The 18,055-nt window shown below is 45.5% G+C and overlaps 1 protein-coding gene and 1 pseudogene across 8 annotated transcripts in view; one reads left to right on the top strand and one right to left on the bottom strand.

Moving 5' to 3' along the window:
• Positions 1 to 1,485: 1,485 nt before the first annotated feature.
• LOC115330497 lies at positions 1,486 to 2,578 on the top strand (annotated as a pseudogene).
• A 5,945-nt stretch (positions 2,579 to 8,523) lies between these two features.
• Positions 8,524 to 18,055, bottom strand: part of LOC8024827 (transcription factor GATA-5) — a 132,064-nt gene continuing 122,532 nt past the window's right edge. For 4 of the 8 annotated variants that reach the window (XM_040499678.2, XM_040499681.2, XM_040499685.1 and 1 more), the window contains 3 exons: positions 16,933 to 17,133; positions 12,573 to 12,810; positions 8,524 to 11,083 (listed from right to left, as the gene is read on the bottom strand). In XM_040499678.2, the coding sequence (XP_040355612.1) occupies positions 10,725 to 11,083; positions 12,573 to 12,810; positions 16,933 to 17,133 (798 nt within the window). In that variant the 3' untranslated portion in view covers positions 8,524 to 10,724. The remainder of the gene's footprint in view (positions 11,084 to 12,572; positions 12,811 to 16,932; positions 17,134 to 18,055) is intronic. The other 4 variants (XM_040499679.2, XM_040499682.2, XM_040499684.1 and 1 more) reach the window with 1 other exon arrangement.

Genomic DNA, 18,055 nt, shown 5'->3' with positions numbered 1-18,055 from the left:
ACCCGGAAGTGGTGAAGCCCACAGAGACCAGTGCTGCTGTAGTGAGAGACCATGTGGCAAGCATTTTCGCCAAACATAGCACACCCAAAGAATTATGCACCGACAATGGCCTCCAATTTGCATGCAGAGCATTTAAAAATTTGAGAAAAACTAAGGTTTTGAACATTTCACTTCGAGCCCAGAATTTCAAAGAGCCAATGGACTCGCAAAAAGGGATTCAAATTTTCAAGTAAATCTTAAAGAAAACCAAGCATGCCAAAGAGGTTTTTTGTTAGGGTTGTTAAATTACAGGAGCAGACACAGTGGCGTCACTAGGGGGGGGGGGGGTGGGGTTCGGACCTCCCCGGGTGGAGCGCACAGGGGGGTGCATTTGGGCAGTGAAAGGGGAGAGGGGTGGAGGTGTGGAGAAGAGGGAGGGGGCTGTCTCGGCAGGCAACCAGCGTATTTGGGGGGGGGGGGGGGGAGGGGGGGGGCAGCGAGCCACCGCTCCGGATACCCCTACCCCTAGTGACGCCACTGGCTTGAGAATGGACTACCGCCATGTGAATTATCTATGGGACGACTACTGCGTTCTTCACTTCCAGATTTTTCTGCGAGCAAACACAAGCAAAATGTCAGTACAAGTACACCTTTGAGGCCCCTAAGAGCTTGCCAAAGGATGAAAGGTAAAAGCACAAGTCATGGAACAAGTGGTACCAAGGTCATATGTGGTGCAAGCCGAGAATGGTGTTGTGTACAGAAGGAACAGATAGTATCTGCTTGAAAGCTAGCAAACATTCCAAGAAAGTATCTAAGACCAAGAAGACCTGAAATGACTGCTCCGCTGCCTGGCAATGCCGATGTCCATCAACTGGAAACTCCTGATGGTGAAGTTGTAGCATAAGAAGGAACTCCAAACCATTCAGAAGAACAAGCACCTGTACAAGCTCCTACCAGAGTGTCTTCAAAAGCAAAGAATAGGAGAAACAAACTCCATTATGATGAACATTTCACGCAGTACTGTTAGTTACGTTCAGTGCTAAAGTTCCTCTTTATTTTAGGGAGGAAAATGTATAAGATGCACGTTTCCACCAATTTCAGCTAGTGTCAGAAAGCAGTCCGGCAAACTAGAATTTATTTATTTATTTATTTATTTATTCCGCAATCCCTTGGTGGGATTTTCGCAGGTGGGTACAATAATAAAAAATACAACATTATGGCAAAAAGAACAAAGATAAAAACAAGTCATAGTTCACTTTAACAAAAATGGAAATAACTTATTGTGCACATGAACAAATACGCTACCAAAAGACTTAAGTTAGGTGCGAATAATGACAATGATGGCTGCATAACAACTATCTCAGCGATGTCATTCTGCTCAGTTATTGTTTGTGGAAAAAAGGAATACTTGAAGCAGTCATTCACTGCGCGAATGGCGGGGAGCACGGATGTGTGCGATTGCTGCTCTGCCTTTTTTGGCAGACAACAATTTTTGCACTGTGCGTCATGTTCTCGTCGGTTACGCCGCAAGTGCCTAGATATCAGGCAGCGGAATACGACATCATCATACAGTCTGGAAAAAGCAGTTACAAACGCAGGGATTGTTCAAGGCGCGCCAATACTTCTGCGACGAGGCTTATCGGCGCTGAAACTGATCTCGGGGCTACGCCCACAACAAGGAACGCGGGATTCAACAACGGCGGAAGCGACAACGGTGAATCGCACATGCAGGGATTTCTTCGGAAATCCTTTGTCTGCCCTTGGGGCTTTCGTCTCGGCTTGAATGTTTGACGGCTGAGGTTGAGCTGCTACGCTCAGAGAACAGTGGACTACGAGTGAAAGTCTCCCAACTTCGCCAAACAGTTGTGAACGAGACCATTGAGGGATCTCCCAAAAACTCGTCATCCGGCGCTCTGGAGTCAACGGCGCCGTCCAAAGTTTGTGTTGCTCTGGGTGCCCAACCCAAGTCTCTGACTCAGCGACAACGTCGTGATGTTCCCGTAAATACCACGGCTCGTGGGATATCGTCATCATCTGCACATCCAGGCAATGGGGACGCCGTGGACGCTGATGGACTCAAGACTGCCACAAGAATAAAAAGACCCAGGCCAGCCGAGTGAAAGAACGCCGGCAGTAAGCTGAGCTCTGTGCCACGGCAACCCAGACGCCGAGGACTCTTCGTCTCCCGGCTGGATCCTCAAACAACGGAAGCTAACATTATGGAATTCCTGGCAAGTGTTCTGAGAGGCAAGTCAGTAACGTGCACCAAGCTTGTAACAAAAAACGATAGGTGTGCCCCCTTTCACGTGGCTGTCGAGAACGACGACTCTGAAGATATCAGTGTACCCGACGTTAAGCCAACCGGATGCCTTTTCCGACCTTTCTTTGGCATTCTTAGAGACGTCGGCGACAGTCGTCAACGTAAATGCTTAACCTTTTACCCTTCTACTATGGAATGCACAATTTATTACCAAAACGTTTGTGGCCTTAGAACGAAGTCCTCCGAGCTTGTGTCGGAAATTGTAGGCAATCCATACAGCATTGTTTGCCTTACTGAAACTTGGCAGAGGACAGTATCAGTAGCTCTCAATATTTTCCTCCGTCATATACAGTATTTCGGAAAGACTGTGATTATGCCATTACGGGACAGAGATATGGAGGAGGTGTTTTAACCACCGTGGACTCGTCGCTTTGTGCATGTAGAAGATATGACCTGGGGACTTACCCGGAGTATGTATGGGTTGAGGTTACGTCCTGTGACGGGCTTTATTATCTAAAAGGGAACTATTACTTTCCACCACACTCTGACTCAGAGGTTTTTGCACGTAATTTTTAAGATCTAGAAAAACAGCTTAATAAGACGAAGTTCCGTGTTCAGATATGTAGGGATTTTAATCTACCAGAAATGGATTGGCTGGCAGGTTTTGACTCGTTGGCGAGGGAGGTCACCAGCCTGAAACTATCCAGCCTGTTAGATTTAATTTATTCTAATAGATATGTACAAAGCAATATTATCCAGAATTTAGCAGGAAATATACTTGACCTTGTTTTAATTTCCTCGCCAATTGTTTGTATCTTGCAAATTGTGGACCCCTTAACACGTGTTGATAATTTCCATCCACCTTTCGTTGTGCCTTTTCTCTTCCCGCTGCGTCAACGAGGCTCTTGCAGCCAGGAATATTTTTTGTACAGTAAGGGAGATTACCTTATTGTGTACAAGAACGTGATGTGCTATGACTGGCAACCGATCTTGAGTGAAAATTGCGCGGATTCGGCTGCTGAGGCTCTTACAACAGTAGTTTCGAGCGCCATAGGTAAATACGTACTTAAGCGTTTTTCTCGGGCAAACCAGTACCCGTCATGTTTTTCAAGGGAGCTCAGTCGTTGCTTACGACGTGAGCTTCATTATCATCGTCTTTTTAAAGAATCTGGACTGCATAAGTGGTAAGCCAAATTTAGTGAGTGTCATGCTTTGGCAAAACGATTCTTTAAACAAGACGAAAGTATGCATATGGCTGTACTTGAGGCCGATATGCACACGAAGCCAAAAAGCTCTTGGAGGTATGTACCATCAAAGAAGTGAAATCCTAATGTGGTCCCAATAAGAGATGTTTTGGTTACGCATGTGATCTAAGTAAAATTGCCAACAAGTTTGCAGTGCATTTTAAATCCTGTTTTTCGTCTGCGGCAGTAACTGACGGCAGCCCGACGTGGAAAGGCACATTAGCTTTTCTTCCTTTTACCCCATTTGACGAACTTGAAATTAAAGAAAGCATTTTTAAAATGAAACCTAAACTGTCTTGTGGTACAGATGGCATTTCCAGTTTTATCGTGAAAGGGTGCGCGAAGCTTGTCTCCTGTCCTGTCTCACATATTTAATTTATCACTTCGTTCAGGAATATTTCCGTCCATCTGGAAAAGCGCCGTAGTTGTTCCGATTCATAAATCAGGTGACCCTAGTGTTGTAAACAACTACCGTCCCGTTTCATTGTTGTGTAGTTTTCCCGAGATTTGTTTAGATCATATTACACACACATCTGTACAGTTACTTCAGCCTCAAAATAAACACCCAGCAACATTGATTTTTGAAGGGCAAGTTGGTTCGATCTAATCAGTTCTCTTTTTCAGATTATAGTGTTCCATTTGTTCGTGACCAAGCACAAGTCGATGCAATATATTTTGATATGACGAAGGCATTCGATAAGGTTGATCGCAATACTCTTCTTACCAAACTAGATAGTTATGGTTTGTGTCCAACGTACTGTAGTTTGACTAAAAGTTATCTCTCATGTAGAAAAAAGTATGTTCCTGTATCAGGGGCCCAGGGCTCATATTTGATAAATTTTTGTCGCCTTCGGAAGTGCCCCAAGGAAGCAGAATTGGTGCACTTTTATTCTTGATTTTTGTGAACAACATCTCTCATAGCGTGAAAATCTCTAAAGTACTACTATTTGCCCATGACATCAAACTGTTTCGCTGTGTTCGTTCGTACTCGGACTGCAAACTTCTTCAGGATGACGCGTTGGCAATTTCAAGGTGGTGTTTGATTAGCCATATTTTGCTTAATGAGCGAAAGACAAAAATAATTTCCCTGACTAGAAAGCGAGTATCACTTGTGTTCCCTTACACAATAGACAGCAGTGTCATCTCCTGAGTGTCCGTCATTCAACCGAAGAGGGTTGAACCCCGCCTAAATTTCTTCACATTTTTTAAGGCAAATTAAATACGTTATAGCAGCGGTTCTCAAATGGGGGTCCGCGAAGCCCTTCCTCTTCAGTCAAGTCGGGCAATATAAGTTGTCTTTTTTCAGGTCGAGATGACATGTTTCAGTTTTCGGGCGGGTTTTTTCGTGTGTACGTCAATAAGAAAGTTCTTATTGAAATTTCTTATCTACTGCAAAGTACCCCTTAGCTGTAGTCATTTATTAAATAATAATTTTTAACCTATACCATTCCTCTCCTCTCACCACGAACGGGGTCCTCCACAATCTTCGCCGATCCACAAGGGATCCGCGAAACATCGATGGTTGAGAACTACTGCGTTATAGAGTGAAATCATTTGAGCCATGCGGCAACGTTTAATACCCACTACATGCCATGTTTTTTATCACTTTCGTTTCACGTGTGACGTAACGTTTCAAGTGAGCGTTGTGGGTTTTCTGACGAATTGTATCGAAGCTTTTCGTGGTTTTCTGTAAGCACCTGGATACAGTCACAGCAGCTTCCCTTCCGCTTCGAGAAAGGAGAGGCTATACCACCGTGCTAGAGTGCCTCCAGGAACAGTCCCTTGTTATCCTCTCATCTGAGCGGGCCCCGCTAAAAGGAAAGCTCGCGAGGCGCTCTTCGAAAAACGCAACCACTGGCGGGTTTGTTGGGTGCCCGTAATTGTCGGGCTTGTATTGTTACTGCAAAGGCTTTTCAGACCAGATCTTCACTTTGATAAAAGAAAACGTCGGTGACGCTGCTTGGAGCACTCTAATTTTTTTCTGACCGCTTCGTCTTTCGGTGCGCCTTGGAGTACCTCATGCCTTTGCCACAAGGTACTCTGATTGATTATTTTTTTCGAGTTAGAACCAGATGTAAACTAAAAAAATCCACCCTTCTCCCGATGCAGAAAAACATGCCACGATTCACAAGAAAGCACATGCGGCTTTCATTCTCAGTGTACATAGAATTCGCTTTTTAATTAAAAACAGATGACTTCAAGGAAGTCTTTAGGCAGTCTTCCCCATACGGCAAGTATTCTTGAGGCCCAATTGATTCATCGAGCGTCATGCTAGTTATAATGGTAGGATGGAACACAGGGATCCACCCCCTGGCCCCTCACTGGCTTTACTGGGATGAAGGCGAGCGGATACACAGGGAAAACGCAGTGATATATACCCTGCATTCTACGTCTAACTAGGCTAGCGTTTTTGTTTTTTTCTTCTTCTTTTTTTCAGCTGTGATTTTATTTATGTGGGAAGAGCAAAAATGTGAGGCAACAATGAGCACAGCCGTCTGGCGTAAGCTTATTTGTTGAGTTGCCTAAAAACATCAACCCAAGTGTTCCCTCACTTGTTCCCTCGGAGTTCGTGTACTCATCCTCCCACCCACGACGTGTGCCTCTGGAAGACTGACCAGCTGCCTTCATATCTGGACGAAAAGTGGCGACAGACTCGCCAGCAGCATGATTCTTCGGAGTGATCCATCTAAGTGACCAGCTGCTATGACTGCCAGATTTTGGGATGAACGCCTTGTGAAAAGGTCAATGTATTTTCAGTGTAGGGCGGAAACGTTTTCGTGTCCCAAAGGCAGTACAAAGTGAGAAACGCTTTATGCGTGACAGACTTGACATGGGGAAGCACACGAGCACCACTTGTAAAACTATTCGAAGTTTGGGGCTTCGTTTACTCTTTCAAGTGCAAACTATTTTTGATTCTGAGCTGCCCGACCTCCTTCACCATGCACGACCTCTCTGATTGAAAGAGAGGAGTTAAAGATGTACATGCACATGAAAACGGTGTCGAAAATCAGTACTCCGTGTCGATATTGCTGGATAATTTTCGACACAATTTTCTTACTTTCTTTACAATAACTATATATTCTAGTAGTGTGCCAGAGACCGAGGGGGGGGGGGGGGGGGGAGGTGCTTATTAGGCCAGGGCTTCTATATTTTTTAATACGACCCTGTGTCTAAGCAGAGCTATTTTGTAAAAAAAACACCACAAGAGACTATCAACTGCGTTGGACAGTTTCACTTAAATATGTTGTTGCAGTTCTTTGGAATGTTCGTGTGTCACTAGTGAAGCTACCGACGAGTCTGGTAAGGAGTGGCCTGCCCTTTGAAGCAACCGTCGTTTTTTGAAGAAAAATATTCCATAACGGTTCCTTTTTTGTATCTGTAGAATATGGCTTTCTCCCTCCTCACTAGGTTCTCCTAGAATACAGACCGAAAAATCCCTTTCCGCTGTTCCCAGGGAACAGGAGTTTCTGAGATAGTCAGTCAGGTACAGTTTATAACATTTATTGCCATTAGAGTGAAAAAAGTCGCCTATTTCTTTTCTACTTTCTTATCGCTCAAACTCTAATTATTTTTCTCACACGCATATTCATAAAATAATATTCAGGTTTCAAAATTCTTTGACTCGACTGGCCATCAAACTGGTCTGGTATCAATATCCAAATGTGCAGAGATTCTCGTCTTCTCAAAAGTTCAACGATGGCTTTAATCCATTATTGGTTCAGCATTATGTGTCGTTGCTGTGCCAGTAGAATGTGGCAAATGTGGTAGTTAGGATCCTCGGGGTCTGCAACAACTATATGCTGAACGCTTCCAAATAATAGCGGTGTCGCTTCGGAAATTAACTTTGCTCGCTCCCATGGACCTCGGAACAAGGTCCGGAAGTCTGCTGCCTTTACGATAACCTTGCCTGTTCGTTTCTGAAGGATGGCATAAACGTCCATCCGAGATTTTTCGGAAACCAGTCGAATCATGTCTGGGGTTGTGGTGTGCTCTGGGAGCTTAAACGTTATTTCATCTTGCGGCTCACAAGATGTAAATTTCAGCTCACCTCCGGCGTTATCTTGTACGGTCAGGGTAGTCCACATAATAATCCTGTTGACATTTAGAAGAAAATACCTCTCGTGATCATGACAAATGAATCAAACTAAATAACATAAACTTAAAATTGCATTTGCCTAAGGTTGTTTTTTTCCCGGTAATTTGTGAAAAAGACGTCTGTTTTGTATTTTAAAACTGCTTGGAAAAAAAGTGTTTCTTAATGTTGCAATGCATTTGAAACACCCCCTAATATAAGAAAAATCAAGCAATCGGCTCTATGCAGCACTAACATAATCATGCCAAGTATAGTTTAGAAGCAAAAAAACACTTCGCACATCGTGTAATTTTTTTAAAGTTATTTTACGTAAAATGTTGTTTACTATTGAATAACATGTACCTATTATTTGAATATTGATAATTGTATTACCGCCAACATTAAGGAAGTGCTGCCTCAAACACCGCATTACACCACGCGACGGCCGAGTGTCTAATCCAAATGTCAAAGATTTTTTTTGTTATTGTTGTTGCAACGTGCAATCGCAGTGTTGCCCGTTTGCAATCGCTTACGACGAGAAAACACATTGGCTCACTGGCGTCGTCAACCAGGCAACCCTGGTATGCTTCCTATTTATATAGATGAACAGAGATTTTTGCAGTATTCGCGAGCTCAAATTTGTACACCATCTATGAAAAATGGTCGCCTATAGCATTACTAGAATTATTTCAGGCCCACAGTGACAGAATTACGCGTATAAAACTGCAAAATATATATACGCCAATTTTAAATGTTTCAGGCCTACACGATAGATGGCGACAGTGTGATGTCTCGTAAGCGATACAAAGAAAGTGTACACGGCTGCACAACGCACTCAGTTGTGCAACCGAACGCAAGTGTGCGAACCAACCTGAACCCTTTTACGTTGCGTTCTGCTTTTACTCTGCGTTCGGCCGAGTAACCGCCAGGCTGCACGAGCTCGTCAAGACGACCAAATGGAGCAGAAGTCCAAACCTCAATTTTGTTTATTTCACTTCACAAATTTAAGGCATACGGTTTGTCGCTATATTACAGATTTGTACAGACACGTAAGACGTAGGAGACGAAATCATTCAGAACCAATGTGAAGAAAAGTCGATTTTGACAGTAGTCGGCAAAATACGGTCAACCGATGCCGTCACTTCTCGTGCTTATGGCCATGGCTACGACGTAAACTTCCTGGTACGTCAGCTCTTTAGCAACTAAAGCACGAAGAAATCACCAAATTTCTCGCGATCAAAAGGTTGCAAACGATGAGTTTCAAAAGGAAACGCAAGTAATACTTAGAAATTCCTCCGTCGTTGTATTGCATTTCGCACTGTTCCAAGTGCTAGTGAGTAGACGACGACAAATTATTCAACACACGATTGCCGACGTTATGTTTTCGAAATTTTTTTTACTTTACAGACGCTTCGTGTGTTGAGGCAGATAATTATACCTAATTATGACGTGAAGCGTACGTCACAGCATACAAGTGCTCACATTCCATCAGCGCACGCGCGTCAAGTTCACACACCAAGGATATCTCGCTGATTTGACTGTTGCTCAGCAGAGGTCACCCTGAGCCCACAAAAGATGAAATATGCGCCTGCTTATCTACACGAGTGTGACCTATGAACAACAAGACAAAAAGAACGGCACGAACAAACAAAAGGTTCTCTATGGTCCGCCCTGTATGCGGAGCACAATTTTGTCTGCTTCTTGCACAGGGGTTGCGATGATGTCAAAACGCCGAACTCTTATTGGCTGAATGAAAAAAATAAAATAACGGGTAGACCTTCGGAAAATAGCATTGAGGTCTACCTATTATCCTCGCTCGGCGTTGTTATGACAACACCGCAATACCTGCTGAAGAAGCAGACGACTTGCTCTCCGCACAGTCACTGGGAGTTTAGAATTACAGGATGTGGACAAGCCTGATACTTGCATTTGACATTCAAGGACGTTACTGCATCACCCAATAAGAAAAATAGGGAGCGAATCGTAAAGTGGCAATTGCCGTTCTATTAGCCACGGTCAGTCGTTCTTAGGCTCTAATAACCACAGTTGTGAAACATAAAGAAATTATTGAGGGATGCAGCGTTGGAAGCTCGCAGAGACGGCAGATTAAAAATATATATATATATATAGTTGAGCGTAGTGGATCTTGCCTGCTTTACTAGAGCCCTATAGTAAGCTCATGACGACTTTAGTGCATCAGTCGATGGGAAAAACCAGAACCAGCCATGCGGCGAGGCATGAGACATAGCTATGCCACGTCACTGTTTGCTTAAACTGTTCACAACCTTAAATCAGCACCAGTTGCCAAGAAGTAAAAGCAATCGCGAACTAAGGATCGAGCCTCAACTTGACGACACCCTGGTATACCTTACAGCTGAACTGCTAATCTACAATCGCTGTCCAAATGTAGAAATACAGAATTTTGTCCCCTTTGATCGCTTTGCGATCTAGGCATTGGCCAACTATGCGTATAGCAATCATTGTTAGGTTGAATACCTCCCTATTAGAACCAAAAGTCTGTGACTATAGGCACGCGCGATGTCTTCCAACGCTGCGTCACGCTTTTCCAGACGCGAGAGTAGCCCAGTGAGGGTAACGAAAATCTAGCCAAGACCTCTCGGGGAACTTGGTGTTCAACACAGTTTTGCACAGAAACCATGCGGTACACGTAACGAGTGCCATCCCCTTTTCTCACAATCGACACAGTGGTAGATACTTTGGCCCCATTCTGTTCCAGCCGCTCCGTTTGTGTGAGGAAACACAGTCCGTCGTTAACGTTGTTAGCTTTTCGTCGTGCCATTGCACAGCTCACACACATCGCAGCAGCTGCGTGCTTGGCCAGTGCCTCCTAGAGGGCACAACGACCTTTGTGTTGACCACCGTGATGGCACTAGTGATACCAAGTTTAAAACAGAACAATTACTCGACGCTTCTCGTTGTCAACCCAGCTCGATGAATGCCGCGCAAGCTTGGCTCATTTCGTGCCATCACAAAATTCTGCACCCAAGAGTCTGTTCTAGGAGACACTGGGGTGGCGTGACTGTGGTGGAAACCCGAAAGGTTCCTTCATTGCACGCTTGCACGATCCAGGTACATCGGCGTGGAATCCTCGGACGATCCCGCGAACGTATAAGGTGAGAGGAAGCGAACTGCTTTTTCCAGGCGCGGCTCAAGAGGAGTGATGATGCTGGATGATGGTTGACGGTCCGCTCTGCTGGAGCTTGCCGTGTTCGACTTGCACCAGCACGCTGGTCACAGACGGGTACATGCTGGCCTGGCCGTCACTGGTCATGATGAGCTGGCTGCCGCCGGTAGGCCCGTCCAGGGGGCTCATGCGGAGGCCGTGAAGATGCTTGTTGAGCGCCGCCGAAGAAGGGGCGATAGGCGAGGAGAGGGAGCGCGGGCTGTGCGAGTCGCCCAGCATGTCCACGCCCATGCCCGGGGACGGAGACATGGACATCTCGTTCTTGATGACTGCCGTCGGCGTGTAGGCAGGAAGGCCGCCGGAGGAACAGGCCATGCTCTTATCTGTGAAGAAGAAGCGCAATTGATGCAAGACACGAGGGCTTCATACCTGTACAAAAGATTTCTAGGTCATTCGAAATGTTGAGAGAAGTGTGCAGGTAGACATGAAACCGAACCCTGCTTCTTTCATTTCGTTTTTGATTTTTCACTTAGGTCTTATACCTTTATTCGCAGTTTCCTCTGCACAACCGTCGAGTCCGCTCTGCAGGCCGAAAAAATGTGTTGCTTGTACGTTTAGACGGCCTTGATGCTAGTGCGCCTCTACGGGTGACTTGTCTCTTAGCTTTAGATGAGAAATTTAGCCAGTGCAGTACAACCGATAACCTGGGGTCCACGCAGTAGTGATTATGCAAACACGTGCCGGTACGAAACTCATCCAGATGTAAAAGGGAAGGGAGTGGGGATCGAACCTAGGAGGTTCTGCAGCGCAGGCTTTCGCTCCACGCTCCGAACTGAGAAGTGTTAGCCCACTCGGCCACCGATCCCTCTTGGCAAACAGTGAGGGGACCGAAAACTTGGCTCAAATTTGAAGTCGATTTTGATATTAACAGGAATTGTATGGGAGTGAGTTTGGGTAATTATTTCGTTAGTTTTGTACTTTTTATTGTGTACTCTCTTTCTTGCTTTCTTTCCACCTTGTAATGTATGCCTCATGTTTTCAAGTTGATCGCCCAGGATCCCGTGGAATGAATGACCGAAGTGGCTACACACTCTCTCAGCAACCACAGCTGATTCGACGTTTTCGAGTGCATTCACATCTCCTTTCTGACATAACTGTGCAGTGCATCCTTGGCGCAGAGCTCTTCTCAAGAAGCAGAGGCGCGGACGGCTTATTACATTCTTACGCTGCTTCCGCAATGTCTCCTGGTTGGAATATGGCAATAATATAGTTCGGTGTTAAATATATTTTATAGTGTTTTTGGTCTGCGGATTGCTGTTTCTCAGACACTAGCACGAACCAAGTGACACTTAGTGTACCAAGTAACATTTGGTGCACCAAGTAACACTTGGAAGAACCGAGACACTTGGAGGAAAGGAGTGACACTTGGAGGAAAGGAGTGACATTTAGAGGAACCGAGTGGCACTTGGAGGAGCCAAACAAGACTTGGAGGAAACAAGTGTCAAAAAGATTTTTTTTGGAATCGTATACGCACCTTGAAATTAATATAATAAAATATCCGTTCTCGCGGTTCAGCAATTTTCCCATGAATCACAAAAAACAGTGCCTATTTCCCGTTCACCCCTAAGGTTACAGTGCGGCGGAAGCTATGCGCTTATTGGAGCAGCCAGCCGTCTATCTTTCGCCACGTGATCACGCGGCCGCCCTATACCCCAGGCGTAAACAGCGGGGTTAGGCGATGAAAACGAAGCAGTTGATTTGTGCGACGAGGGCGTTGTTCCCACTACACTGTCAAATTAAAGGTGAACTGTGTATATGGGGGATCTATTGAACTCCCAAACTGAGAGGAGTTCTTGACCTAGGGCTACTCACCGGGACTGGCCCTGCGAACCTGCATGCCATAGGCCATGTTGGGATCCCCGGTGACCATGGGAGCGTACATGGGAATGAGTCTCTTATTGTCCTGCATGGCCTCGTGGGCAGCCGTGGCGGCTGCGGCCGCTGCCATCTTGCTCGAGCTCTTGGACGACTTTCCGTCCTGGCTGGAGTTCTTCGGCTTCCGTTTGCGAGTCTGGATGCCCTCCTTCTTCATCGCCAATGGACGGTTGACCTGCGTATGATGCGCCCAGCACACCTTAGTAGCTTTGCATTGATTACATCTTGTGTCAATTATCGAAATCCACAAAGCCAGCTGCCTGCCGTGTCGTCGTGCGGACATATGCACGACGAAACGGCCGACCCTTTGCACGGCACGTCGGAACGGAGTTATCAGGGATCGTGACAACCAAGTATTCCGGTGCCCCTTTTGAACAGCTGCGGTCTAGTGATTTCTCACGCGCCGTACTGGATGTCCTGTCGCGCGTGCACCTGGCCCTCAAGGCAGGTATTTACGAATATGCCAGCGTGCCTGTCGCATGCCATGTTCTCAAAGAGGCATAACATTTTGAAATGTTGCGTCCTCTTTTTCTACCTTCTGTTGTGTTCTCTTTTCTGCCTCAGTCTCAGGTTTACAATCATGTTCAACTTACACCAGCTCGCCGGCACTCTGACTATTTTTTCGCATAACGTATGTTGTGAAAAAAAAAGTGAGTAATAGGGTGATAAAAAATAATATGATAGTTTTGAATAACCAGATTTCCACTACCTTCATGAAAGGCCCTCGTGCGCATGTTTGAGAACGCCTGGGTGAAACATGAGATTCAGTTACACCTTTAAAACATTGCGCGTGCGCGCTATTTCAAATATATACTATGTGTTCAAAACGTCGTCGAATCGGGGATAAAACTGGGATCAGAGCGCAATGAATCCCATCCTACTTCTACGTCACTTTCAGATTTGCCTGGTGGACAGTGACCTGAATGATATACAAACGACGTACTTTACACGTATAAAGTCGTCTCCTGTCACTGTGGACTTTATGCAGCATCTACGGCATTGCGCCTGGCCCTTCGTTAGTGTTTAAGCCTATCAAGCAAACTCTAATCCCAATCCAAATGTTTTTAAAGCTGTGTCTTACGAAGCACCGAAATATTTCAATATCATCGATCATTTGGACTACAAACGTCCTTTACCGCTTGCAACTTGCAACAAAAGGAACACAAGGTGTTCGACGCAAACCATCATCTAGTTTAGTATCATGTCTAGACTTTAATAACAGATATATACAGTGTTTTTCTATATTGACACATAATAGTACATGTGTTCTAAGACGACTCTGCTATTCTAAAAAATTTTATCCCGGCCGAGGTTCCCGCATTCTGACGGAGGTTTATCGCGGACAAGATGCCGTGTAATCGAGATTTTTGTTGTACTTCAAAAGATCCTGACGTTGTCAAAATTAATCCTCAGTTCTCCGCTGGAACGTGCCAGATGCCCTTCGTTGATTTGGCAAGTAAAATGTCTATTCTTATTCTAGAAAGTATTTTTTTTTTCTATTTCTTTCGCACCACACGGCGAACGTAGAGCTATTAGTGCCAAGCATTTATAATTCCGTATACATCTCTCTTTCTCTTTTACACTCACTCTCTCTCTCTTTCTCACATACTTTCTTTCTCTCCTTCTGTCTATTTTTTTTTTCATTTTTTGTTCTTCTACGTGGCCGTTCGGAACGCAAGCGTTGCAACCACGTATAAAAGCAAGCGGTGACGCCTGCAACATTTCACAAAGCGCGGCAGTATGTTCGGAGAGCGGTTAATACCTCTCTTCAACAAAGCAATACGTATACGTGGCTTCCACTGACATCACGTCAGCGGCCACTACGGTGACACCATCGTCGAGCGCGAACCTTCCGCGGCAGACATTTTGCACCACCAAAGTATTTTTTTTTTTCAGCAAGAACACGTAGGAACGACCACCAGCACGGTGAGATGACGTCATCCGCAAGCCACGTCTACGTCTACTCCGGCACGTCGCCCACGGAGGATTCGGCGTCGCAAACGCAGGCGGCTAAATTCGATGAAAATACCCGCAACCCACCAAGCGGGACTCAATCGCGTAATTGCTTTGCCGCCCAGAGCTCGGTCACCTCAGGCTACCGGGGCTGAACAGAAATTCATTACGAAAGCGACGGTCTCGCTGCGCGTATACACTGTGGCTGTGCACACCGACGTTGTTCGGATTTACGCCCGGGACAAATGGCTGAGTGCGCTTGAGAAATGGCTCCTGAGCTAGACAAAAAAGAAACCAAAACACAGATGCTTGGCAATGAACTTACTTCATAGTACACGTACTCGGTTTCAAACGTAGCTTACTATTATGTCAAACTTACTCGTAAGAGCGTTGGGCTTTATCTAGCGTCTCACTTGATCGAGAGTTTGAAGGAACCGCCCCGGGTGCTCTCTTCCGCGGCCCGGGAAAAGAAAAGGGGGGGGGGGGGGGGGGGGGGGGGGACTTACCAAGGCCGCGCTTTTGGCACAAAGGCTCAGTTTGGGGTTTTAATGTCCAGCGCCTGCGACCACTTCCAGACAACCCAACGAGCGCGCCCTGACCTATGCTGCATGCTTCTCAAGAGCAGAGCGAACGTATTCCAGGAACCATTAGCCAAACCACGGGACCAAAGCACCTGTGCCTGTATACGTATGCACGTCCGTGTAGGCGAGTTGGGAGTGGGGAGGTGCGGACTCCAAGAAGCTTCTCCGGGTTTATGCAGTGACCACCAAGCCATAACACCGATCGAAACCTCGAAGTCCCCCCCCCCCCCCCTTTTTACTTTTTTATTTCTTGGGGGAAACAAACGCAAAGGATGTCACGAGAACGGATCCAATGAGGTGGACCAAACCGAGAAGGACGTTTCGAGAATGGTCCTTTTTTAGAAGGTTTAAATGAGAAAGTCAAAACGAGAGCAGGACCAAGTTATAATTACCCTCCTAAAAAGCTGGTGTTTCTTTATATATATATATATCTTAAAATACCATTTGTTTCGCCTAGATTTAATCCTGTAGACAATTTTTAAAAAATTCAAATTTGATGCGCGGTTTTTTTTTTTTGTTTTTTTTTTTTTTTGTTTTACCCTAGCGATTAAACGTTATTTCGAGGGTGGCGATGACTGCTCGCTCGGCGCCTGTCTGCCAATGGTAGTCAAGTGTGATTTTGTCTCACAAAGCTTTCCGAGTCTGTTTAAAACGCGGAACCCTATCAACCGTGTGCACGGCCTTTATGGGCTCCCAAGGCCTGTGCGCGAGCGCAAGCAGAACTCTTTCGGCTGGTAGTTTCTAAAGTAATATCAAATCGGTGGGTGAAACTTCAGTCAAATCAGAGGCTCTCAAACGTCGGTGTAGCTTCCCTTCAAACGCACCAAGGGCTCTTCCTTTGATTCCAACTTTGGCCATGCTCCGTTGCACACCATGGCCGACCGCAGCCATCGCTCTAGACCTTTGCAACAATCGCCTTCTGCGCGCTGCCATCTTTGTCTGCTGGGTTCTGGAAAGCCTTCTGAGCATGCGCTTTTGCTCTGCTGTGCGGTGTATCAGGAGCTGCGCATGCGTCCACATCTAAGTGACTCGGCATTTTTCGCCCGGGTGTTAAGCGATGCAAAGTTCTGCGCTTTATTCTGTGTGCGATTGGTTCACAGTAAGTAATATCAAACGCACGAAGACGACACGCGCGCGCACCGTGACGATGCACTTTTGGCGCTGTTTGAATGGCTGCATAAGATCGTAGCGTACCAGCTGCGGTCGGACTTAAGTGAAAGAGAGCTGTACACTCTAAAAAATGTCTGTGCATCTACTGTCACGCACAACAATCGGAGAGCCAATCACCGCAACTTACGGAGGCAGCTCAGCGAATGACGATGCAGAAACATATGTTTAGACCAAAAAACGCAGTCTGAGTTGTGATATTAAGCAATGCAAAACGTCACGCTTGCATTGCTTAATGTCACAACTCAGTCTGCGTTTTTTGGTCTAAACATATGTTTCTGCATCGTCATTCGCTGAGCTGCCTCCGTAAGTTGCGGTGATTGGCTCTCCGAGTGTTGTGCGTGAAAGTAGAGACACAGTCTTTTTTTAGAGTGCATAGGGGCAGCCTGCAATCCTCTCACCTCAGCAATATTTTTTTTTTTTTTGCGCCCAAGTTATGTTGTTATTCTGAGATCGCAAGTAAAATTGTACCACGTGATTCAGGCATTAGAATCAGTATACACAAGGACGCAACTTCTGATTATTCGAAACATTTTCGCACCGGAGAGGAGCAGCGGTAAGGTCCTGATACGGCATTGAAGTTTCCTTTCCCTTACATTATGCAGCTTGAAGTAGAGTCCGCAGGCGTTGCAGACTGGCTCCCCCTGGTTGTTTCTCCGCCAGAGGGTGGTGGTGGACGTGCCACAGTTGGAACACAACAGCCCCATTCTCCTGTTTGGAGCCTGCTGCTGCTGTTGCTGCTGCTGATGTTGATGCTGCTGTTGCTGTTGTTGCTGCAGCTGCTGTTGCTGCTGCTGCTGATGTCAGCGATGATGACATGCACGAGAGAAGAAAGGCCCGAGAGATGGACATAATTAATGAGCGCGTACATTAGCTTACAATCGTATAACGTGATTAGTGTATGTCATTTTCAGTAGGGCTCTGCGAATGCTTCATCGAATCAAACGGCGCAGCGTCCTATTTAGCTACAACAAAAATAAAGCCAGTATGCTGTGGGTTTTTTTTTTTTTTTTTTGAAACTGCGAACGTTACGAACGACACATGGCTATTCTTTTTCACACCCCTATTAGATGACACACAAAGATCCAAGTGATCAGAGCCCACTGTCCAGGAGGTCGAATTTAATCTAGCAGTCAGCGTAAATGTCCAAAGACACCCTGACAGTCTATGCAGTGATAAGTGCGAAAAGTATGCTTTTCAACTAAGTTAAGTAGCGCTAATTGTAATTTATGGGTACGAAGGCAACATGTGAGATGCGACTTTCAGGTAGCATCACCTTTAAAAATATTTATTTTTGAATGGGAGTGATGGGAGGCTTTATCACACCGGTACGTCATACATTTATCGAAATACTTTCCTTCTGATTTCTAATTGCTTTGGTTTTTCTTTCCACTGCTCTTACTCGCGGCACATAGTAGCCGGCTAGGTCAAAGGTCTAATTTTTCTTCCTTTCAATTGCAAACCCTTAATCATCAAGAAAGAGTTCAACGAAATCAATTGCCTGTCATTTACTTATTGAAGTGTTGTTCGGTTTCACGACGTCTTTGTTAATGTGAGGTCACATAAAACACATCATTACTACACAATCTAGAAACATTATTATCATTTTTGTAAATCGTATCGTATATCTTTTTACACATTTTACGTTTGGTTCTTAGATGAACTTCCTTCTCCTATATAATTAATATTGAGCCCGCAACCGTTTCACCTGAATATTTT

The sequence above is a fragment of the Ixodes scapularis genome, unplaced genomic scaffold (assembly GCF_016920785.2).
Source record: "Ixodes scapularis isolate PalLabHiFi unplaced genomic scaffold, ASM1692078v2 PGA_scaffold2__306_contigs__length_199485367, whole genome shotgun sequence".
In the NCBI taxonomy this organism is placed as follows: Eukaryota; Metazoa; Arthropoda; class Arachnida; order Ixodida; family Ixodidae; genus Ixodes; species Ixodes scapularis.
The sequence above is the reverse complement of the archived record's forward strand: the minus strand, read 5'-3'. Positions and strand labels throughout refer to the sequence as shown.